Source organism: Periplaneta americana, chromosome 16 (assembly GCF_040183065.1).
Source record: "Periplaneta americana isolate PAMFEO1 chromosome 16, P.americana_PAMFEO1_priV1, whole genome shotgun sequence".
Classification (NCBI taxonomy): Eukaryota; Metazoa; Arthropoda; class Insecta; order Blattodea; family Blattidae; genus Periplaneta; species Periplaneta americana.
The window spans coordinates 156173121-156199922 of NC_091132.1; the positions used below are offsets into that span (position 1 = coordinate 156173121).

The 26802-nt window shown below is 40.7% G+C and overlaps 1 protein-coding gene across 7 annotated transcripts in view; it reads right to left on the reverse strand.

The window, feature by feature from the left end:
- Positions 1-26802, reverse strand: part of LOC138691519 (zinc finger protein 235-like) — a 63757-nt gene that overhangs the window by 5623 nt on the left and 31332 nt on the right. For 6 of the 7 annotated variants that reach the window (XM_069813534.1, XM_069813530.1, XM_069813533.1 and 3 more), the window contains one exon: positions 19162-25159. In XM_069813534.1, coding sequence (XP_069669635.1) covers positions 24244-25159 — 916 coding nt within the window. In that variant the 3' untranslated portion in view covers positions 19162-24243. Of the gene's footprint in view, positions 1-19161; positions 25160-26802 lie in introns of those variants that run through there. The other variant, XM_069813536.1, reaches the window with a different exon arrangement.

Sequence of the window (26802 nt, forward strand, 5' to 3'; positions counted from 1 at the left end):
GGGCCACCTGGTTTCGCGGCTAGACGCGCTAACCGTTACTCCACAGGTGTGGACAAAAATTGAAATATCTTGGAGCAACAGTGACATATATAAATGACACTCGGGAGAAAATTAAATGCGGAATAAATATGTGAAAATTAAACAAACATATTCTAATAAAACGAATCGGTGACTCACGTGTCCAGAATCTTGAGATGGAGCTGACTGCATCACAAAGTGTAAGTAATTATTCTGTGTGCGTTCTGTGTAGTGGAATGTAGTGTGCCCCGTTAAGTGTACGTTTGTTTCTATATCGCATTACCTACATTGTATTTTTTTAAGGTGAAACGATTATTAGTGTCTGTACTGCTTTGTGAATGTTTTATTGACAGATTTAACATGTCAGAAAAGAAAGATAAGCGCTATACTAGAAAATTTAGAAACGAGTGGTTAAGTGATGAAAGAGTGAAGGATTGGCTGTTGGAGGTGCCTGGAGACCCTAGTATTGCGCGGTGCAAGTATTGTCAGTGCAGTCTGAATGTGCGATTGTCAGATTTACTCGATCATGGAAGAACTAAGAAACATTTAAAAGCATCAGATCCATTTTCAACTTCGCGCCAGTCAAAATTGCAATTTATACCAGTCAAACATACGTACGAATGTGCAGCTGCTGAGGCTGCTCTTTCACTTTTTGTAATTAACCATTGCTCAATAAGGTCTGTTGATCATCTTTCCGAGCTTACCAAGAGATTTTTCAAAGGTGCTGACCATGCTTCTCTTTTACGACTTCACCGCACAAAGTGTAGTGGTTTGATTAGGAATATTCTTTTCCAACATTTTAAATCAGAACTGCAGAGCGATATTGATAGTGGCCATTTTAGTCTTCTTATTGACGAATCGGCAGATATATCTGTCATAAAACTACTGGCTATGTGCATTGTATATTATTCGAAACAACAACATACAATTTGTATCCACTTTTCTTGGAATTGTTGAACTAGAACAGGGAAATCGTCGGTGAAGAAACAATACCGCGTAACTGACTTTTTGACGATTTTTTGTTTTTTCGTGCGTTGGCATCCCTGACACTGCGAGCACCATTTGATAGCGCGGGAAAGTGTAATTTCACCATGTAAATGTGAGAAAAAGGAGTTGAAACAATACTGCATATCTGAAATCTTGAAAATATTACTGAAATTCCGCGTAACTACACTACATGCAATACCGCCTAACTGCATTCAGGGTACATTTGTTGGAAATACCGCGTAACTGAATAAGAAACATTTCAACACGGAAGAATAAAATAATGCTGTAGGCTATTTTATGGACAAAGTGTGCGAGCTGTGTACCTCCAATTAGATATCTTCTTACAGTAATGCGTACGGCGGAAAATAGTTTAATATAACCAAATTTAATTAAAGGAGTTTTACATTTCTTTCAGTAACAAATTGAAATGTAATATATGCTCATTTAATATGGATGAGTTGACTGAATTTAATATTTCTCAACAATTTGCTAATGGCTTCATTGCCAAATACAAGGCACTAGACAACAACATATTTCTCACCAATGCTACGGAAACACGCACGTCAATCTGTGTACCGTAAAGCATCGTTTTTCCCGACAATTCGAGCTGTATGCACTTATCTGACACATCAATACTTCTGTACCTATTAGTTACTGAGTTTCGTTGTAAAAAGTGTACACAATATTCTGTGAAAACTGCAAGAAAGGAAGAGCCTACGTTGGGTATAAAAGGCTGAAAGCTGGAAAAGTAACGCATGACACATACAGGGACACAAGGAAACTAGAGGCATCATGTAATTCCAAAATGTGTCAAAAATAAAAATTCAGACAATGCAATGTAATTGGGAATGCTGAAAGACAAGAAATTTTTTTATATGTCTTGGAATAAAATGACCTGGGATCAGAGAAAACAATACGTGAACGGTCTTGTGGATGTAATCCCGACAAAACGTTCTGGAAAGAGTACTAGTGAGTCAAGAAGAAAAGGTACTTTGTTGTATCATTTCCATGTGGGCAATGAAAAGTTTCAAGTGTGCAAGAAACTGTTCTTGAATACTCTTGCAATAAAAGATTGGAGTATCAGGTATTGGTTAGAAAATTCAAAACATGGGATGTCCTCTTCTTCTACTGTTTTCCATACTCATGCCAAAAAGGACAAAAAGGAAAAAGGTACACAATTTCTCTGGACATTTTTTGATAGTCTCCCTGAACTACCTTCCCATTATTGTTGACAGTCATCAAGCAAACTTTATTTAGAGCCTACAGTTCATTCCAAAATTCAGTACATGATTTATATAAACAGATATGTGCACATGAAAATACTGACCCTCTGAGCAGAGATATTTCAACCTGCTTTTCCAGGAAAGTAACATCAGCATTTATAGCCCGAAGAAAGATCAATGTGACATCTGTTGTAGTTACAAAACCGGGGAAAAAAAGTGAAACTGTATGGCTGCAACATGATGGAAAGAAGAAGGAACCTCGAAAAGAAAAAGAAAAGGATAAAGAGGATGCTGAAATGGAACTGGGCAATGTATTCACCATGGATCTCCAGGCAGTCAAAATAGTTCCATACATACAGGCAAGTTCTGTGCATTATAAGACTAAGTTATGTGTGCATAACTTTACAATTTACAATTGAAAAATCATGATGTCGTATGTTACTGGTTCGACGAAACGCAGGGAGAACTGGTGGCATTGGTTTTCGCCAGTTGCGTCATAGATGCATTGACTGACTGCATAAAAGAAAATCCTCTGCCAGTAATTTTGTACTCTGATGGATGTACATACCAAAATAGAAATGCAGTCTTGTTTAGTGCCCTCTTTGGTCCAGCAATTTCTGTGTTGATTACCCAAAAATATCTAGAGAAGGGTCGCACTCAGATGGAGTGTGACTCAGTTCACAACGCAATTGAATGCAAGTTAAAATATTTCAATAACAAGAGAAGCAAGAAAGAAACCCACACCTTACTATGTTAAGCATTTAGATTATTCTTTCTTCAGAAATTATGCTGACAAAATATTTTGGATTTATTATTCAATTCGCCCAGGAAGAGGAACTAATGAACCCACTGTAACTAATCCGAGGGCAATACAATATCGTCCTGATGGTACATTTTTTTTTTTTTTTTTTTCCAATGTTCGTTTCACTTTAGACTGGCAAGTAATGCCAAGGCGTCCCAGAAAACAAAGTACATCTTAAGTGACTACAAGAAATTATATTCTCAACCACTGAGAATAAAAAAAGTCAAAGTGAAATCACTTGCAGCAACTAAAAAGTGTTTTGCCAAAGTACTGTCATGCATTCTATGATAACATTGGTTATGTGTAATTTTCTTTATAAGCAAGGTATATTTCCTTATGTCATAAATGACAATCTTAAAAGCAACACTATAATTCATTAACACGTCTCACAAAATAATAAACATAATTATAATTACATAATATTGATATTTTTCAAGGTGATTGTTTTACAGGAAACCTTTCCAAATATTGTTTAACAATTACAATATTTTTCTGTAAAAAACTTAAGTAACATCAAAAATAAAATTAAGAGTACCAAAACATTGCTTACTTCTTTTAATTATAACACTTCTTCACTTTAAAAATGTTCTATCTTTGAAAATTAAGTGAAAACTAATTTAGTGCAATACCACGTAACTGACATAAATCTTCACAGCTAGCCATCTAATACCACGTAACTAACGTAAATAACTTAAAATTGGAATATAATTTCATTTTCGGATACCGTACACATTTCTAGCATTATTTACTAATGCCATGCCGAATTTCACATTGCGGAAGTGATTGGTTTTTTTAAATTACGTTTTTTGTTTGCCCTGTAAAATTTGCATTTTGTTACTTACGCGGTATTGTTTCTTCACCGACGAAATGCAGATAGTATTGTGAGTGCAATAAAGTCATTACTTTCAGACTACGGGTTACACATTAAACAAATGAGAGGCGTGGGGACTGACAATGCGTCAGTAATGGTAGGCATTAACAATGGGGTCTATCAGAAATTGAAGCAGGAAGTCAGTAATCTTGTATTGATTCCATGTGTTTGTCACTCAGTTCAGTTAGCTGTGCCTTCTGCTGCAGAAATGTTGCCAAGAAATGTTGAATTTTTAATATCTGAAACTTATTCTTGGTTTTCAAAGTCGTCTTCTCGACAGATCACATACAGGTTTTTATTCCAAGCAATAAATGATGGAGCCGATCCCCTTAAAATTGTACAGCAGTCAAATACAAGGTGGCTATCGTTGAAGTTGCTGTCAACCGCATACTAAATCAGTGGCTTGAATTACAGACACATTTTGAGACATCTAGACTTCAAAATAAGTGCTACGCAGCTGAACTCTTATAATGGTATGTACTGTGACGTCATCAATAAACTCTATCTTGTATTTCTTAACCATATCTAGAAGAATGTCAGAAAGTCAATAAGTCATTCCAGTCAAGTACAGCAGATCCTTCGAAGCTTCTTAAAGATTTAATTCTACTCATTGTAGGTATTACTAGACGAATTGTTGTGCCTGGTTATAGGGGAGATCTGCTAACCGTGGAAGTTAGAAAATACAAGTCCCCTAATAATTATCTTGGCCATGAAGTAGAAATTTTATTAACTGATTTGAAAAAGGACAATAAAATCAGCCCTGATAATGAAAAAGTGTTTCGAAATAGACGAACTCCAACGGCGACTGCCGAGGAATGTACAGATTTTGCAAAAGGTGTCTTTAATTGCACCAGAACAGTGTTTGAGAGTAGTTAAAGAGAGTATAATCCCATTAGCCAAAGAATTAGGGCAAATTGGAAATGTAATAACAAAAAATTGATTTTCTATGGTCTAAATTAACCACTGTTCAATGGCAAAATGTTACTAACACAATTGAATTTTGGCATGAGATCGCGTCATATAAGTATGCAAGTTCTCAAAATCCATTTCAAGAACTCTCAGACTTTGCCATGATGATTTTGGTTTTACCGTGGTCGAATACTGACGTGGAGAGAGCATTTAATATGCTCAACAATGTAACAACTTCCCTTAGAAATAGACTTAAAACCAATATGGTGAATTCGATTCTAACTGTGTGTGCTGGACTTAAGCGTGTAAAAAAATACGATGAAAGAGTAATGCAACGGAGAAAAATTCTCTCTGGCGCCGGGATTTGAACCCGGGTTTTCAGCTCTACGTGCTGATGCTTTATCCACTAAGGCACACCGGATACCACCCCGGCGTCGGACAGAATCGTCTCAGATTAAGCTCCAACTCTTGGGTTCCCTCTAGTGGCCGCCCTCTGCACTACGTCATAGATGTCTATGAACGTAGGTCCGAAGTCCACACATGTGCTGAAGTGCACTCGTTATGAGTGACTATTTGGCCGGGATCCGACGGAATAAGCGCCGACTTAAATCACGAAGTGATTTACGCATATCATATATATTATTTTAACGTACCGAAGTAAATATATTTCCATGCAGATATTCTGCGTCATCATGCGATGAAAGAGTAATGGAACGGAGAATAATTCTCTCCGGCGTCGGGATTTGAACCCGGGATTTCAGCTCTACGTGCTGATGCTTTATCCACGAAGCCACACCGGATACCACCCCGGCGTCGGACAGAATCGTCTCAGATTAAGCTCCAACTCTTGGGTTCCCTCTAATGGCCGCCCTCTGCACTACGTCATAGATGTCTATGAACGTAGGACCGAAGTCCACACATGTGCTGAGATGCACTCGTTATGAGTGACTATTTGGCCGGGATCCGACGGAATAAGCGCCGTCTTAAATCACGAAGTGATTTACGCATATCATATATATATATAGTATTTTAATGTACCGAAGTACATATGATATTTCCATGCAGATATTCTGCGTCATCATACGACGAAAGAGTTATGGAACGGAAAAAATTCCCTCCGGCGCCGGGATTTGAACCCGGGTTTTCAGCTCTACGTGCTGCTGCTTTATCCACTAAGCCACACCGGATACCACCCCGGCGTCGGACAGAATCGTCTCAGATTAAGCTCCAACTCTTGGGTTCCCTATAGTGGCCGCCCTCTGCACCACGTCATAGATGTCTATGAACGTAGGTCCGAAGTCCACACATGTGCTGAGGTGCACTCGTTTGAGTGACTATTTGGCCGGGATCCGACGGAATAAGCGCCGTCTTAAATCACGAAGTGATGTACGCATATCATATATATTATTTTAATGTACCGAAGTACATATGATATTTCCATGCAGATATTCTGCGTCATCATACGATGAAAGAGTAATGGAACGGAGAAAAATTCTCTCTGGCGCCGGAATTTGAACCCGGGTTTTCAGCTCTACGTGCTGATGCTTTATCCACTAAGCCACACCGGATACCACCCTGGCGTCGGACAGAATCGTCTCAGATTAAGCTCCAACTCTTGGGTTCCCTCTAGTGGCCGCCCTCTGCACTACGTCATAGATGTCTATGAGCGTAGGACAGAGGTCCAAACATGTGCTGAGATTTTCGTGATTTACGAATATCTTATATATTATTTTAATGTACCGAAGTACATATCATATTTCCATGCAGATATTCTGCGTCATCATACGATGAAAGAATAATGGAACGGAGAAAAATTCTCTCCGGCGCCGGGATTTGAACCCGGGTTTTCAGCTCTACGTGCTGATGCTTTATCCACTAAGCCACACCGGATTCTAGTTTCGCAGCCGTATTGAATACTTATCAGTTTAAGTTCTACTTCTCTGTTCCTCCTTTGATGGCCTACCTCTTTTAGTGTCACAGAATATGTGACAGTGGCACATTGTCCAACAGTACGTGCAGAGGTGCATTCATTACATGTACAGTCTTAGACACAAAAATGAACAATCTCCTATAGTGTGAATTTTCCTAAGTACATATTTGGGCAGCATCTGGTTAAAACTAGGGAAAGGATATTTATTTTGCACTAATTTTCTTCTCGAATATATATCTGTTATGGATCGAATTATAAAACCTGATGTATAAACAGGCAGTCTTATTAAGATACTCGTTTCACGTTTTAGCATATGGATGGTATTGAACACCAACCTCTAATGTCAAAAATGAATGTGAATGAAATAAAACTTCACTTGATTGGTATCACAGATATTTTCTTGAATGATCTGCAAACACATCTTATGCCCGAATGTAAACTTCACAAGACGAGATTTAAATATCATTTTATGTGAGATATTGTTAGTTTTGAAGATATTCAAATGTTTATTTACTCTCCTGTAAAACGATGTTTTTCAACATACGAGTTTGTTTTTGAACACCAACACGTGGCTACATTGTCTAACATGATACATCGTACGCAGTATGTTACAACATACGGATTTATTATTCTGTGTAAAGAAGAGATATTTGTTAAAAGGGCCAAAATCGCATTTTTTTTTCGAAAATCACTTTCATAGCTTAGAATGTTTTTTGGGCATAGAGACATTGATTTATGTTATAAGGATTGACAAATGTCCACTGTAAGTGGCAACTGGACGGCATTCAATACGGTATCGCGATTTTTGTTAAAAGAACAAAAGTGTAGGGCATGTGCACTTTTAACAAACAACATAATCCAGTTGGAAACTTAATTGTTGGCTAAACTTCATCAATTGACTTATTGCTGTTGAAGTTAATAATGAGGCTTGCGGTCATTGTTGCAGTACATGTGGCTTTATAAGACGTGTAGATGCTGTTATATTTAATATTTCATTACAATGAATTCTGATACTGAAGTAGACGCTGTAGTTGATACTAATATTAAAAAAATCAAGGGGCTTACAAATCCGGACATTACACACTTAAATAGTATTTCCAGACGAGCAGCAGCTACACAACTAGCTATTCAAGTCACGAAGTGACAGAATCTGATGAAAAATCTATCAGAGGCGACAGTTTCAGCCTTGTGACATATTCTGTTATCAAACGAGTTCCACAAAAGCAGGATCGAATTTACAGCACGGTAATTTGTACCACATTATTTATGAGAAGTAGCGTCCAGAAATTATTTTTCTTATAGTTCATCATTGGGTTTACCACTAACATCTTTGTTTTCCTTCATATTTAGCATTCATCTATTGAACTGTCTAGTGTTATCGAATATTCAGAAGGAAAACTTTGACTGAGAAAGAAAAAAAAATTCATGACGCAAATAAGATAAAATCATATATTGAAGTTAATGTTAAAGTATATTTTTATGACAAGATTGAACAGTAGACCCAACACTGATGTGAAAAAAAAAATCAATATAATAACACAGTCTACTATATACAGTCACGAAGCTTGAGTTTTGAGGGTGCTACAAACAATAGACTGTGACGGTACTATTTTGCATTGCCTGTAATGAGGCGATATTAGCGATCCTACTGGTGAGCAACTATCTAATGTTTGCATATTTACTACGGATTGAGCTTCGCGACTGTATATACTAGACTGTGATAATATTATATTATATTATCACATTAAAAAAAAAATAAATTTCAAATTGCTCTAAGTAATGATGAAATATTTTGTATATACGTATACGTATTAAGAAATCTTGTCTTTCACACAAACACGTTTTTAATATATTTAAACAAAAAAAAAAAAACCCTGTTAAGATACATAACTTGTTAAAAACGCGTATGTCCGGCTAATTTAAGTGCCCCTACTAAGGGCATGATTGATTATATTTCCAAATACACTTATCACGAATGTGTGTTAAGTATAATATCTTAATTTGGATTATTCAGATAATTATTAAACTTAAATGGTTAAGCAGTAAATAGTTTTTTGTCTCTCTGGACTTCGGCCCTTTCAACATTTAATGTATACTGGTAATGCTTTTAATTACAAATTTAATTTAGTGAAATAAGAATGCCTACTGCAGTTACAATATGCACATTCCTTTTATACACAATTCAAAACAATCATTTTCTTCTACATTGCATGGTGACCATGATGAAATTATTTCTCATAGAAGTATTTAATCGTCGTTTGATTCTGGATAATGCGAGAATTAAATACTTTAACCCAGATATACCTACTGACCTATATGTAGGACGGCATATATTTTCTCAATTTAAATCTATCTCTTTGACTTCTTACAAGTTGGCAGTCCTGTTGCTAATGTTACAGACATCTATTTAGTTGTTGATGAGACAGCCGATGTTGCAAGTGTTCATATCCTAGTATACTTGTGATTGAAAGTTGTCTGTGTCTTACCATGACAAACACTCTGTAAGTGTAATTTATTTTATTTACTTTTAAGTGGAACTAGAACTTTGTAATTTTATTTGTACACTTATAAGACATGAATACAACGTGTTATTAAGTAAGATTGCAATTTACTATGATTACTTCGCGTTTATAAGAGGCTAAACTGAAGCGACCTATATGTAGGACGGTAGGATGATCCGCGTACATTTCTGTTAAAGTAATTTTGTCTTTTTAATATTTAAAATTCTGTAATCTAGCAATATGTATGTTACATAGTGAATAAAAGAGCAGATTTTCAAGAGCACCATGGCTGCAAATAATTTATCAAGAATAAACCCGTCACCCTGATGCAGCCTATCACTTTTTCTTCGACAACTTTTTCACCAGTATTCCTCTATTTGTGGAGCTAGGAAAGTGAAATATCAGAGCTACTGCTACAATTCGAGACAACAGGAATTCAAACTGCCACTTGGTGACTACTCTTGAGATGAAGAAAAGATAGAGAGGATCTTATGACTTCCAAACAGCTGAAGCAAAAGTTGTCGTTTGCAAGAGGAACGATAACAGTGTCATTATTGTAGCATAAAATGCCGTGCCTGTGAACCCACTGCAAAGTGTCTCTAGATATTCAAGACTTGAGAAAAAGAAAATTCAAATTTCTCAGCCCAGAAATATATCTATCTACAACAAACACATGGGTGGAGTTGATCGTGCAAATCAGAATGTATCATTGTATAGAACTGTCATTCGTGATAAAAAAAAATGGTACTTCCCCATAATCATGCAGTGTATTGGCATGGCTGAGCAAAATGCATGGCTTCTCCACAAAAATAATGACGGAAAGCTGGATCATCTGGCATTCAGACGACAAATAAGCACTCAACAAAAAGACGCCCAAGCAAGGCATCGCGAATGGAACATGCAGATTCGAGATACGACAGGATCGAACATTTGGTGATCTAACAGAACTGTCAAACCAGGTGTAGAGTGTGTCATCAGAAGACTTCCTGTAGGAAGGAAGTGTGGCATTGGCTTACATGTCAAGTGTTATCTTGTATATCACACTAATGTGTAGTAAATATTCAGAACTTCGCATGTATGTGACAGTTTATTTATGTCATCACTGTGATTAGTTGATTTTCATTTTCAAGTACTGAGGTATGTCTTAGGTCCTTTTTCTTTTATCCCGTTTGAGTGTTTTTGCATAAGTAATTACGTTGTTCGGATTAATTTGCACGCTACTGTACAATATTGCACAATTTACCGCTGAATTATATATGTGGATTTATTTTGTTGCAATTCACAGTAATGAACACCGAATGTTCACATTATTACTTTGCTCACTTCAGGAATATATAAGAGAAAACAATTTGTGTTTACAGCTTATAATATATTATCACAAGAATGAGTTAAAGTATTCAGTCTAAAATTACATTGTTGCACTATATTATTGTAGTTTTGATTTACATTGAGATCACAACTTGTTTTATCTGCACTCGCTCCTACATTTCGGACAACTAATGCATATTGCCCATATGTTCTCCCTAAATCCTACCGACCTATATGTAGGACGCCACTTATTTAAAAAACCAATGCCATGATTACACAGCGGTTGGTAAAAAAAACTATATAAACGAATATTTTAAGTACATTTTATAAGCATATGATGAAATTCATAGTAAAAAATGTTTCAGGCTTATCTGGGTTAAGAGGGAAGAAACAATAACTACACGAGTCTGTAGGACTGTATGTATCCTTACCTATAACACGATACATATGAACATTCCTACTGTTTGTGGATTATACACACAGGACAACGGAATTCAATGACTTGTATTATGAGTAAAGTTACTAGGCTGAGCTCTGATAGTGATAACAAGACGAGTCTTGTTGCTTTTTACAGACGAACTGTGGGTTTCAAAATACGAGAGATTCATTAAAAGTGTATTAGTATGAAAAGAGTATAACCTAACCACTGCCCACTGGAAATAAAAGATGAAAGGGAAGACATGCTGATATTGAACTCGACCAAATGGTCTCTCCATACTTACATCTGGTGGAAGTCTTACCTCCATTGTGTCAGCGTCAACACATGATTATAATCTACAGCTATTCAGTCAAACTGGGTTCCATCTTATCACATCCATTACAACTAGATAAACTATGTAAGAAAGGTAGCGTTTGCTGCTTTTCACCGGTCGAGGTGGGTTCCGCCAAGTTGGTGACCGGGGATGCAATGGTGGCTCTCGTGCTTTTCTTTTCGGACATTAATCGCCTTATCACCACCCAGCCCTTTTCATTCTCTCATCTTTTTCATCGCTGTATTTCTCCTCGCCGGTCACCATTGCATGCGGAACGCCCACCACATCATCACACCAATTTTCACCTCTCCATCCCCGGTGTTAGTTTTGCCACGTCCGCCATAATGACGGGATTGATTTGTTAAGGATGCCTTGCTAGGTTACATTCTTCTTCCTCTTCTAGTTTTTATATACATTATTAGGTTAAGTATCTTAGGCTTACAACTCCCGTCTCACCAGCGGGGATCTTTCCTATCTCCGTGGTCCTGTCCCACAGTTTCGAGCGCGACTTCCAACTTGTGCGGCCCGACAGGGCGCCCAGCAACGAAGCAATAGTGGACCCTTCATACTGCCCCTATATGCAAGTTTAGGTGCCGAGCCCGGATCAGATGTCAAGTACACTCACGTAGAGCCCCAATGGGGCCTGGGGCGATTTAAACGTCCTGGAGACCGACTCTGCTCGCCGGGGCGAATATATCGCCCCGACGTGTTACCGCTGACTTATGGGTGTCGCAGTGTAATCAACCACAAGTCCCCTGAAGCTGCGTGCGATCTCGGATTGCTCCGGCTTTGCGTGGTGGGTTGGAGATAGCCGAGTGGTCAGGCGGTTGTGTTCAGTATAGAGTGGGGAGCCACGGGCGGTTATTCCCGTGGTAAGGGCATAAAGCTGCGACACGCCTCTGGTGTGAGACATACCATTAGGTGTGTAATGACCAGTTTGAAGGGTAACTTGCGTGAAGTGGGTTGCTTGGGATCGGGCTGTGGGGGGGTCCCCACGGCAGCACATACCGTGAAGAATTTTAGGTGTCTTTTTCTTCCGGCCCCCCCCCCTCGGTGGCAGGCTGACGCCGACGGTTCCGTGGGGGGGGGGGCAGTTCAAAATGTCTTCGCGCTCCTCTTCTCCAGAAAAACAACAACAAAAGAAGATGAAAATAGTAAAAGACAGTACAACTGAAGGTAATAAGACGAAAACTGCAATGGAATTGAACCCTGAGAAGGTAACAATTAACGTACCGCCTCCAACGTTTATCGGTATCACGTTGGATGGGACCGAAAAAACTATGAAAAACATTAGTCCAATTTACGTGAGACGCGCGCTTGACGGACTCGTTGGCAACGTCAGAAATGCAACTCGACTTCGCAACGGCAGTCTCCTTGTTCAGACTGCATCTGCAAAACAGAGTGAGACACTGTTAAGAGCGAAGTTGCTAGGATCCTACCCCATCAAAGTTGAGCGTGGTGTTCAGCGAGGACTTGGGCATACGGATTCTCTAGATGGTATGTCCGATGAAGAGATCCAATTAGAGTTGGCGGAACAGTCTGTCCCCAAGGCTTACCATTTACTGCGTAAGCGGGACGGACGGACTGAACCCCTGAGCACAGTCTTTCTGACCTTTGAGACGTCTCTCTTGCCAGAATACATCTTTGTCGGGTACCAGCGTGTCCCTGTGCGTGCGAATGTGCCGAACCCAATGCGGTGCTTTAGGTGCCAACGGTTCGGACATACGCAAAAAAGTTGAACTAACAACAACATCTGTGCAAAGTGCAGCGGTTCTGACCATGGGGAATCCCCATGTGCCGGCGACGAGCACTGTGTGAATTGTTCTGGGGACCACGTTTCTAATTCCAAAAATTGCCCGAAATATTTTTGGTAGAGAAGAATATCCAAGAGCTCCGAGTCCGAGAAAACATTACTTTTTTTCGAGGCGCGTAAGCGTATTTTAGACCAACAAAGAAAGGCGACAGAAAAATCTTATTCCTCAGTATTGCAGAAGGCAACAGAGGGAATTGATGCATCCACGCAGGCGCCACCTCTCGCAAGTATGCCTGGGAAGCGAATTGAGACCGCGACCCAGACATACGTTGACTCTGCGACACACTGCTGAGTCAGACGACTCGTGTGGGCTGCATATCAGGCCTTACGTGCCTAGAAAGATCGCTGCCGTGACAGAAGAGAAAGATTCTAGGCCTGGTAGAACACCGGAACGTCGCGCTCCTAGTTCGGGTGGCGGATCGAGATCACGCTCTCGATCACGTCCTCGATCAAGATCACGATCAGGAGTGCGACGATCTACAAGTGAGTCGCCACAGTCCAAGATTAAGCAGTCGCAGACAAAGGCATCAATCCATAGAAAAGATAAAAAGAGAAGATCGCCTGTGAAGTCACCATCATGATTTAGCTCATCGCGATGTCAGATATTGTACAGTGGAATGTGAACGGTGTACGCAGCAGATATACAGAGCTACAACAATTGTTCTACCATGAGAACCCTGCTATTTTATATATTCAGGAGACACCTCCGACCCGAACATTCCCTGAATAATTCAGGATACAATATTTACCGGTACGATCATCTTGCCGGTATTCGGGCCAATGGAGGTTATGCCATCCTACTCTGTCAAAGTATCTTTCCTCCATCTTCAATATTAACACTCCTCATCAATGTATAGCAGCTAGAATATCTCTATCTAGCGTCCAGTTCTCTATAGTTTGTGTCTATATGCACCCTGATATACTTTACACAGTTAATGATGTGGAACACATTCTGGCGGAAGTACCTGCTCCATATTTATTAGTCGGAGATTTTAATGCATCTCACCACTCTTGGGTCTCTAATTCTGTTGATGACAGAGGAAATAAAATAGCAGAGGTATGTACCCGTCTTAATCTGATTACCCTAAATTCCGGGGAAGCAACACATCTATCCTCGGCTTACGGTACTTTCTCCATGATAGACATCTCCATTTGTAGCCCAGTTTTGTCCACGCATTTCGAGTGGTCAGTTATTCATGACCTACATGGTAGTGATCACTATCCCATTCGAATGCGTATGTCCGCTTTACGTCCTGCGGAATCTCGCTCTTCAAACTGGGTTATTAAAAAGGCGGACTGGGTCGGATTTTCGGAGTCCATATCATTCGATGATATTGGATATGAAAGTGTGGACTCCGTCGTAGAGCACTTTTCAAATGTGGTTATTAAGTCTGCGGAATTATCTATCCCCCGGTCGTCCTGCAGACCAAAACGCTTCCCTGTCCCTTGGTGGACGGACGCCTGTAGAGATGCAATCCGAGACCGCAAACGTGCTTTACGCCAATTTGAGCGCCATCCGACCCAAGAAAACTTTGTCTAGTTTAAACGCATTCGAGCCATAGCTCGTCGCACTGTGTGCGATGCTAAGAAGACGTCCTGGACAAATTATGTCAATTCATTGAAAAAGAACGTCCCAGCTAACATCGTGTGGGACAAAGTCCGTCGGATAATGGGGAAACGTAGTTTTGTAATTCCGGGTCTTCTGAACAACGGCGTAACGACCACCAGTCACATAGAAATTGCAGAGATATTCGCTCACTCATTTTCACAGATAAGCAGCTCAAACAATTATGACCCGGAATTTAAAAAAATTAAGGATACCGCGGAGAAACTAACTCTGAATTTTACATCTAATAACACTGAACACTACAATGCATCATTCATATCCGAGGAGCTGGAGGCGGCACTGGACGCATTCCCTGACACCTCCCCTGGCCCTGATAACATCCATAACCGTATGCTTCGCCATCTTCCGCCAGCTGGAAGATCCTTTCTTCTGGCAATGTACAACAAGATCTGGACTGAGGGTGTATTTCCATCTGCTTGGTGTTCCGCCATTGTAATCCCAGTCCAGAAACCAGGAAAGGATCCTTCTTTACCTGGCAGTTATGGGCCAATTTGTCTTACTAGCTGCGTATGTAAGGTTATGGAAAAGATAAGCAAACGCCTGATGTGGGTACTCGAATCGGAAAACCGATTATCTAATTCTGTCGTGCCAGGGGGATCGGATAATTAGGGATTAATAGGTAAGACCGTACAGGTTGTTCAGGTGATTTACCTATCAGTCCTAATATCACCACTTCGGATCCCTCAGGACTTTGGTTCTTTTCAATATCAAAAGAGGTTTCAAAAGGTTACACATAAGGTAGGTGATTAATCTTGAAAACCAAGAACAACAATATCAGTTACTATAAGAATAATTAATAATATATTTAGGGTAATCATAAGTATATAAAACATAACAAAATAAAATACAAGTATTAAATGAAAATACTAAATACTTTTTCTTAAGCCCCATCTTCCAACGCAATAACAGAGCTTTAATAAAACTAACAGATAATCTTACACTTACTAATTATAATCAATGTGCTCTGCATGGTAGTAAGTTGACTTCAAAATAAAAGAAACTAAATTCTGAATTTAAAATACAACTGCCAAAATAAGAACTCTATTGAAATTGTGACAGCGACGTGAGATTCGAACTCACGACCAGCGTCCCGCAAGAGAGCGGGTCGCGCGTGAGTCGCGGAGCACTGAGGGACGGCGCGCGGTGGAGAGAAGAGAGGTGTATTACGTCAACACGACGAGGGGAGAGTGCGCGCGCAGCTGACTCCCGTAGTAAAGGGGGACGGACCCTCCCGACTCTTCCAGAAGTCCGTTGAAGTGCAGATAGCCCGATAATTCGAGAAGTCGTACTTTCCAGAAACTGTGGTGTGAGTATAAATTACGCACGCAAGCGAACTCGAGGAGTTTGCAGTTTTCAGTTGATTAGTCAGCCAGTCAGTGAGTAAGCCAGAGCAAGCTAGCCAGTCTTGTGTACCGGAGTTCGACTTGAGTGTGCGTCCGCAACTGTGCCAGCATCCGAAGGCCTGAGTTCGAGTGCAGTGGATCGCAGTTGGAGGGACCTGAGTTCGAGTGCAGTGGACCGCAGTTGGAGGGACCTGAGTTCGAGTACAGTGAACTGTCTCTGAAGGTCTGTGGTTCGAGATACTGTGAAGTCGTGACTGAGCTAGAAGAACTGTGAACCGAGAACTGATATTCTGATTTGTAAATAGTGCTTTGTAAATATTAGTTAAGATTAACAGTTCATTGTTGTTCGTAATAGTCCAAGTAAATTGTCATTGCCGTCAGTGGAGTGCTATAACGAATACTGTGTTGAGTGAAAATCCTATTGTTGACGAGAGCGTTTAAGGTGAATTGTAGAAAGGAAATTATTGTTGGAAGAATAAAAATTCTATTGTTGAGTGGAAATAAAATTCACACTGGTGTCAGAATCGGGATATTATCGACAATGGAGAACCTACAGCTGATCCTGCAAGCTATCGCGGAACTGAAAAACGACTTAAGTGCAGTAAAAGCAGAAATGAAAGACGACATGAATGACATGAACAAGCACATCAGTGAGGTTAAGGCCGACATAAGTGAAGTGAAAACGGAGATGAAAAGTGACATAAGTGAATGAAAACAGAGCTGAAAAGTGACATAAGCGGAGTGAAAGGCGACATAAGCGGAGTGAAAGATGACGTCACTACGCAAATTTAAAGCGTTTTGGCCCACGTAGATGGAATTGTCGCCATTGTGAAAGACGAACTTATGGCCGATTTGGATAAACTAAACCAGAATTTTACAACTATAAACGAGACAGTAGCCGAGTTGAGACAGGATGTAGACCATTTTGACGGCAAAATCCGTGATCTCGAGCGTCGTCAAGAGCAGACGAGTGACGTGATGGACAAACACGCTGAGGAAAACAAAGCACATACTCGCGTTAATGGACCAACATGCTGTAGAAAACAAGCACATCCTCGCGTTGGTGGATCGCCAGGCTAGAGAACATAAGCAGATAGTTACCGAGGAGGTTCGACGTGCCATGCAAGAAGGGGCCACAGAGTTGAGGGCTCCATACAGTGGCCCTGCGGAACCATCGCCTTCAGCCAGACATTACAACGTCAAGACGCCGAAGTTGGACGGTACGACGTCTTGGGCGATATTCCGTCGCCAGTTCGAGGCCATCGCAGAGCACAATGGGTGGACGCCAGCAGAGAAAAGTACTCAGCTGCTGGCCGCGCTTCAGGGACAGTCGTCGGAGATACTTCACAGCGTTCCAGAAGATGGGACAGCCGCTGAGATAATGGCGGCCTTGGAGGGACGTTATGGTAACCATCAATTTGCGGCGGCATTCAGGACCCAACTGAAAACGAGGGTCCAACAGTCAGGCTAGTCCCTACAAGAATTTGCGATGGCGGTGAAACAACTGGCCCATAAGGCCCTCAGGGGCCTACCTAATGATTTCATCGCTGGAGAGGCGGCCTACACCTTCGGCAGCGGAGTTCGAGACCCCGAGATCAGACAACAGCTACTCCTGGCAGAGCATCGTACCATCAACGCAGCTCTGGCGGCGGCCCTCAGGATGGAGGCAGCCAAGTCGGCGGCGGGAGTCTCAACACCGCACTGGATCAGGAGCGTCACGGGGACGGATGCTGGGGGGCGCCAACCGAAGCCACCCAAGCGGCAGAGGAGAGGAGCGTCTACCTGCTGGTCCTGTGGCAGACCGGGACACTTGAAAAGGGACTGCGACCGATCTGGTCACAAGCAGGAGAGAGAGGTGGCCGAAGTCGAGGAGCGCCAACAGTCAACGGAGCGGCGGAGACGACGGGCGCCCACCTGCTGGTCCTGCGGGAGACCGGGACACCTAAGGAGGGACTGCGACCGCTCTGGCCACCGGCCGGAGAGAGAGGTGGCTGACACCGAGAGGAGTCAACAGTCGCCTGAGCAACGGGGACGACGGGTGCCCACCTGCTGGTCCTGAGGTGAATCTGGGCACTTGCGGAGGAGTTGCGACCGACCTGGCTACAGTCAGGAGAGAGAGGGGGCCGATGCTAGGAAGAGCACGTCGGCGCCATCATCACCGTCCCCTCGGCTCGTCCTGAAACCGGTCGACAGAAGGTGCGACGATGGGCTGATTGCTGAAGGACGGATAAGAGGCCGTCCATGCAGAGTACTGGTGGACACCGGGGCGATGCTCACTATCGCCAGACCAGACGTCGTGCGTGGCCTACCTGGGAGGACGCCGCTGCGCCAATACGAGCTACGGACTGCTTCAGGCGAGAGCTTGCCCATCCAGAGAGAGGTCTTCCTGGACCTGACCTTGGGGAAGAGGAAACTGGAGATGTGGGTGTTCGTCGCCAACATCACCGAGGACGTCGTCCTGGGACTCGACGCCATGCGGTTACTCGATGCGACGGTGGACGTCCGGCGCCGTATACTCCGTCTTGGTCGGGATGAAGTGTTCCTGATGGACGCCGAGGACCAACCCGTGGCCAGCGAGCTCTCCCTGGAGGGCCAAGTGGAAAAGCAAGTCGGCGCCGACGCAGTAAGAGTATTGCTGCCCAGCCTAGCCAAGGATGGGGTGGCACCACCATAAGGAGGGAGCAGCTGGAGGAACCCAAACGTTGGACCGACTAGCAGCCTACCAAGGGACTGCCCGAGAGGAGCAGTCCTAAGGAGGGAGCAATGTGACAGCGACGTGAGATTCGAACTCACGACCAGCGTCCCGCAAGAGAGCGGGTCGCGCGTGAGTCGCGGAGCACTGAGGGACGGCGCGCGGCGGAGAGAAGAGAGGGGGTGTATTACGTCAACACGACGAGGGGAGAGTGCGCGCACAGCTGCTACTCGCGTAGTAAAGGGGGACGGACCCTCCCGACTCTTCCAGAAGTCCGTCGAAGTGGAGATAGCCCGATAATTCGAGAAGTCGTACTTTCCAGAAACTATGGTGTGAGTATAAATTACGCACGCAGCGAACTCGAGGAGTTTGCAGTTTTCAGTTGATTAGTCAGCCAGACAGTGAGTAAGCAAGAGCAAGCTAGCCAGTCTTGTGTACCGGAGTTCGACTTGAGTGTGCGTCCGCAACTGTGCCAGCATCCGAAGGCCTGAGTTCGAGTGCAGTGGACCGCAGTTGGAGGGACCTGAGTTCGAGTGCAGTAACCGCAGTAGGAGGGACCTGAGTTCGAGTACAGTGAATTGTCTCTGAAGGTCTGTGGTTCGAGATACTGTGAACTCGTGACTGAGCTAGAAGAACTGTGAACCGAGAACTGATAGTTCTGATTTGTAAATAGTGCTTTGTAAATATTAGTTAAGATTAACAGTTCATTGTTGTTCGTAATAGTCCAAGTAAATTGTCATTGCCGTCAGTGGAGTGCTATAACGAATACTGTGTTGAGTGAAAATCCTATTGTTGACGAGAGCGTTTAAGGTGAATTGTAGAAAGGAAATTATTGTCGGAAGAATAAAAATTCCATTGTTGAGTGGAAATGAAAAACACAAAATATAAGAAAATAACTGAAAAATAAGAGAACTGAAGAATAGGAGAACAACTGGCGTTTATATCTACCGCCCACTCCTGACTTCAAAAGTGTTGTATCTGCTCTCTGCTACGCTGGCTGTCTGATGAGAAAGTGATTTACAAACGAAAATGCGTGCCCTTTTATACTAGTTTTAAGGAAAAACACGCGTAAAACCATGGCTTCTCATTGGTCATGTCAAGGTGATTAAGAAAGGAAATAGTATGGTCAGTTCCCTTTAAATGAAGCAACAGAATAACTTGGTAGGAAGCTACATTTCAACATCCTGGATGCTGTGGTATCATGACAAAAGTGGATTACTAAATAGGTTAAAGTACAAATTTTATAATAGTGAAAAATACTCATCTTAATTACTAAATTAAAAGCAATAACTTCTTAAAAATTACAATGTCTTCATTAACTATTTGGTGAAAGGTAACCTTGGTACATAGTAACGTATATCTAACATCTATAACGCTTCGGGCGTAACAAATACCTGGACAGGTAAAAATAGGTACAATTAAGTAAACATTGAGCGAGTAAGCGAGCACTACAATCCAATGTGGGTTCCGTAAGCACAGATCAGCCACAGACCATCTTGTTCGGCTGGAGACCGCCATTAGAGATGCTTTCCTCAAGAAGGAACATCTTGTGGCGGTCTTCTTTGATCTAGAAAAGGCTTACGATACCACATGGCGATATGGCATTCTACAAACTCTGCATGATTGGGGACTTCGTGGCAGTCTACCAACATTTATTGCGAAGTTCATGGCAGAGCGGTATTTCCGAGTTGAGTAGGCACCACACTTTCTAACGAACATCTCCAAGAAAATGGCGTTCCGCAGGGGTCTGTATTAAGCGTTCTTCTCTTCTGCATTGCGATCAATGGAATTGCCCACTGTGTGGGTGGCCGAGTACCTTCTCTGTTGTACGTTGATGACTTCAGTCTATTTTACAGCTCCCGATATCTTCCATCCATCGGTCGACATTTGCAGCTGGTCATCAACGTACTATCAGAATGGGCTGTTCGCAATGGCTTTAAATTCTTCACTCAGAAGATGCAGTGTGTCCAGTTTTACAACCAACGTGGACTACATCCACATCCTGAACTGCGTGTTAATGGAGTGGAATTGCAATATACAGACACTGCGAAATTTTTGGGTCTTATCTTTGATTATAAATTAACGTGGGAGACGCATATACGTGATTTGAGGTGCTACTAGAAATCCTTAAACATCTTTCACCTTTTGTCAGAGGTTCGCTGGGGTGCAGACCGTACAGTGCTTTTACGTCTTTACCGAGTTCTTATACGATCAAAGCTGGATTATGGCTGTTTTATTTATGGCTCAGCAAATAAATCTAAATTACGTCTTTTAGATACTATCCACCATCATGGATAAGACTTTCTACAGGGGCCTTTCGAACCAGTCGGATAGCGAGTCTTTATTGTGAAGCAGGAGAACCATCACTGTATCGGCGACGTAATGTGTTGTTGTGCTCATATGCTGTTAAGGTCCGCTCGCAGCCTGAGCACAATTCTTACGACTCTTTCCATCATTCGTCTCTTTACGGCCGATACAGTGAAAATCCTCGGAGACTTCGTCCAGCAGGTGTGCGCTTTCGTGAACTGCTCTCTGAGCTGGATATTCATCTACCATCAGTTCGCACAGTGGAGTATACCACCACTCCACCGTGGATTATGCGACATCCCATGTTTGATGTAAGTCTGAGCCGCTGTTTTAAGAATTTTACACCAGCTTTTGTATATAGACTTCGTTTTAGTGAACTTTTATCCGGATATCCAAATTATTCATTAGTTTTTACTGACGGATCCCAGATAAATGATTGTGTTGGTTGTTCCGTCGTTACAAATGGAGAGATATTTAAATACAAACTAAGCCAATATACTAGTGTTTTTACTGCTGAACTCCATGCTGTTTACAGTTTTATTATTTTTAATTAGGCAATTACAGGGCAGATTCCTGATCTGTTCCGACTCTTTAAGTACCATCTAGTCCTTGCAGTCTTTTAATTGTAATGATCCGCTTGTCTTAAGAACTCAGAAGTTGTTCCACACTCTCCTTAGCTCTGATTATGAGACTGGAATATGTTCGAATTGGTCATTACACCACTGAGTTTAAAGATGTATGTGAGAGCAAAGAGTTTATTATGTATAAGTGAGGAGTTAATTGCAATATGTTGCCCTCTGCTCTTTTCCATATCTTAAATACATTATAAAAGGACTGGGTGATATGTTGACGTGTTACGGCATCTTGTTGACTGACATCAAAGAGTTATGGAAATAATGAGATGCACACATAGCAATGAATGTTAGTTAATTTGAAAGAATCGATGTAAGGACAGTGATGTCATTGATGTTTTTGTAAGCTAAGGCGAACATATTGGATACAGTCGCCATTTTTGTAAGAAATTTTATGAGAGTGAAATGAAATAATGCACCTATACATTTTTTTTTATTTTATTGGGTTATTTTACGACGCTGTATCAAGATCTAGGTTATTTAGAGTCTGAATGAAATGAAGGTGATAATGCCGGTGAAATGAGTCCGGGGTCCAGCACCGAAAATTACCCAGCATTTGCTCGTATTGGGTTGAGGGAAAACTCCGGAAAAAACCTCAGCCAGGTAACTTGCCCCGACCGGGATTCGAACCCGGGCCACCTGGTGTACCTATACAAATTTACATTATTTTAGAGGGTTATGCCCACCAAGTCCAAAAGTATTACTGCATCAAGAAAACTTCCATACATTACATATCACAACAAAATATAAAAAACCATGATGACAGGAAAAAGACTGTGATTTTCATAAAATTTGTAAATAAAATGGCGACTGCATCACATTAGTCAAACATAACCACCATATAGGTTACAAAAATATTCGCGACGTCAACAATAAAGTCCGGCCATCTATTTTACACAACAAAAAATGATGCAGGATTACACATGAAATAAAGTGTGTAATACTTCGCTCTTTCAAAACTTCAAGTAATTGATAATACTAAAATAGTTAACAACAAAGATATAAAAATTATATAAACATTTATTAATAATTAATAATTTTATGAGTCAGTGGAAATAAACGAAACAACCGTTATTTAAATACGCAACAGGCCAAGTAACACGGGACTTGGAAATATTTCCAAACTGTATCAAAAGACATGGGTAGGAACATCACTGTTTTCAGATATAATAAAGTGCTATTAGGAAGCAATGCTTTCATGTTTAACAGCAGTGAATGTACTATTTACAGGATCCTATTCAATTTCAGGATATTTGTAAACATTACAACTTAATTCGTACTGGTATCGAGATGCTGCAAAATAAATGACAGTACACAAAACCAATAAAAAAAAGGCAAAGAAAGGAAAATACTATATGAACTCTGCCGGGAAAAAGATGCGTGATTCAATGAAAAAATTATTAAATTCGTTCAATTTCAAATAACACTTCCTAGTAAATTAGATACAATACCATAATGGTTTCATTTAATACAGGAAATTGTTCACTTAAGAAATTGACCAAATCCTAAGTGACATTAAAGGTAAGTAATCAAGATGTAATAGAAATAGGATGTTATTGTTTTTATAGTTCTACGTTAAAACTATGCAATTTACTGACAAAATTGACCAAAAATATCTGGCTTCACGATTAAGGTAATGACTGATTAATAACAAATTGACCATCTAAACGTTGGAAGTATCTGATTCATTTGAGTTCTATGACTTTAAAACTGATTCGCAAGACATTCTTGCAACAAATGAACTTCTGATCTCGAAAGCCCAGTGAATCAGAATAACGAAGGATAAATCCGTAGAAATGATTTTCACAACCATCGACGATTTTGAATATTGGACAAAGAGTGCAGTTTTGAGGAAGAATATTTCCTCCTGCAGCCTTTAGTGGCATCAACAGCCTTTGAGCTGGAAAGAACAGGGATTGCTATTTATATGATGAATTACTCGAGTTACTATTTCAAATGTGGCAGAAAATTGCTGCATTCATGAAAGCTTTACTTCAAGTAATTTATACTATTAATACTATAATCCGGTCACAGTTCAGCACTGACTGCAATGATCTGCATTGATGTTCATCGCTCTGCATTGCTTTGGCGACAATTCACAAAAATGATCGTTCATTTAGAAAAGAGACGAATGATAAAACAATATAGCTAAAAAAATTCGTGTATTCGACAATTTCTCACAAATAAAAAATTAAACTGGAATTAATCCTGTTTGCATCCATCCTACCCTATACAAGAGTACTTACGTTAGACAGCAATTACATTTAGAAGGCTTCTCGCTTTCTTATATAACTCACATGGAAAAAACATTTCCCCATAATCATCTCATTTGAAAGATATCGCAATTGTGTGCAGGCGTTGACGGCTCTTTGCGTTACTCATCGCCAAGAAAGACCAGAATAATTACATTTGAAATGTTCCTCGTCTGTGTGCAGAAGTTTGTTTTTCAAGCAACGGGATTGAAAAATAAAACACACCAGGTTTAACGGTTTTCTAGCCTCTGTGCACACGTGCATCGCCTTTTAGCGTTAACTGCAAGAAACAACGGATTTCAAAGGTTTCTCACCAAAGTGCACGAGTTCATGCCTTCTAAGATGACTCGACTTCCAGAAACACTTACCACAAACATCACATTTGAAAGATTTCTCGCCTGTGTGAAGGCGTTCATGGCTTCTTACATTACTCGTCTGCGTAAAACACTTACCGCAAACTTTACATTTGAAAGGTTTCTCGCCTGTGTGCACGAGTTCATGCCTTTTAAGAAAACTCAACACAGAGAAACACTTACCACAATCATTGCATTTGAAAGGTTTGTCTCCAATATGCACGAGTTCATGGCTTCTAAGATAACGTGATAATGAGAAACACTTACCACAATCATTGCATTTGAAAGGTTTGTCTCCAATGTGCACGAGTTCATGGCTTCTAAGATAACGCGAAACTGAGAAACACTTACCACAAACATCGCATTTGAAAGGTTTCTCACCAATGTGCAAGAGTTCATGCCTTTTAAGACTACTTGACTCCTTGAAGCATTTACCACAAATATCGCACTTGAAAGGTTTCTCAGCAATGTGCACGAGTTCATGCCTTTTAAAACTACTTGACACCGAGAAACACTTACCACAAACATCACACCTGAAGGGTTTTTCTCCTGTGTGCACAAGTACATGTCTTTTTAATTGACTAGAATTCGAACATCTTCTACCACAAAAATTGCAATCGTAAGCATTCTTGACTACACGCTCACGTAAATGCGTCGTTAATTTTGCCGGATTGGAGACACATTCTTTTGACATTTCAAATTGCAATTGCTTCTTATCTTCATGAGTTCGGGCATGTTTTCCTGAGGAATCTGAATTCTTGGGAATCTCACGCACGGTCTCGTTCTCTTCATGTGCAATACTGTGGAATTCTGATGTTCTCTGTTTGGTAGCTGCAATCCTGATAAAAATATACTATCAGTCAATAGAATAATCGCAACAAATATACATTATACTTCACACCTAAACAAACCTATTTCACAAGAAGAAACGTTACCATTAGAGATACAATGCTATAAATAAATTATGAGTTACGTTGGAAATATCAAAATTGTCTCAACATTCTTGTCTTAACCTATAGAACAATTTTATATGGACGACACCATGTTTGCCGACTCTTAGTTGGTTCGTCTTTCTGCTGAGAAGTCTCTCTATCTAAAGTCGCCTGCCGGTTAGGGTCAGTTTGGACACAATTATTGTTTTAAAACCACTGTTATATTCTAGATATAATTAAACGTTAGAAATTAATGTTTCCATGTCCTTAAAAGCAAGTGAAATTATGTTTTGATGTTACATGACAAATAATTTATAGAATTAGAGAAGAATAAAAGTATTAGCCCTTCAAAATTAATCAGTGGGCAGATCATATTTCATATTAAAATACAAGAAAATATGTTTTTGATAAACATGCGAGAATAATAACTATTTACATTCTCAATTGCAACAATTGTGTATGTGTGTGTGTATATATATATTTTTTTCTTTTATGAGTATTACTATTAATCGAAGATTTTTTTTATTTTAGTAGGTTATTTTATGACGCTTTATCAACATCTTAGGCTATTTAGCGTCTGAATAAGTTGAAAGGTGATAATGGCGGTGAAGTGAGTCCGGGGTCCAACACCGAAAGTTACCCAGCATTTGCTCATATTGAATTGAGGGAAAACCCCGGAAGAAACCTCAACCAGGTAACTTGCCCCGACCGGGAATCGAACCCGGGCAACTGGTTTCGTGGCTAGACGCGCTAACACTTACTCCACAGGTGTGGACATTAATCGAAGAGTATCCTACAAAGAAAAATCATTTACCATTGCTTTATCGTTTTTAGACATGAATGTGCTAGTTTGTGCCATTGCTTCACAATTGGTTTTCAACGTGTATAAGTTCTCCTGTGGTTTTATTCTTATGCCATATAAAACGTTATTATATAGTTTATTTTCTCACCTTCAAATTAGGTTAATTTTTCCATTCTTGCCATGCAGTACAACATCTGAAGCTAAAAACCATCAAAATCCGCAATTATTTCCAAAGAATGTATGAAGTTATCAATATTTGCTGAACCAAAATCATCATCAGATGCACGCAGTGAAAGTGCTTCAACTGCCCGACATTGCACAATGGCAGCATTTCTTTGAAGAATATTCCGCCAATATTTTTACGCGACTTAAAATATTTAAGCACTTTTCACTACACCCTTTCTACAGTTTTCGCTCTAGATGGTTTTTGTAAGTTATATTACGACGCTTTATCAACATCATAGGACATTTAGCGTCTGGATGAGATGAAAATGATGATGCCGGTGAAACGTATCCGAGGTCCAACACCGAAAAATATCCAGCATTTGCTAATATTGGGTTAAGAGAAACTCCCAGAAAAAATCTCAACCAGATAACTTGCTGCGACCGGGAATCGAACCCGGGCCACCTGGTTTCGGGTCTAGACGCGTTATTCCACAGGTGTGGAGTCGTTCTAGATATAAGTGGAATTATGGCAGTTCTATGTTCAGATGAGTTTTGGTGCTCACTAACACGCACATTTCCAGTT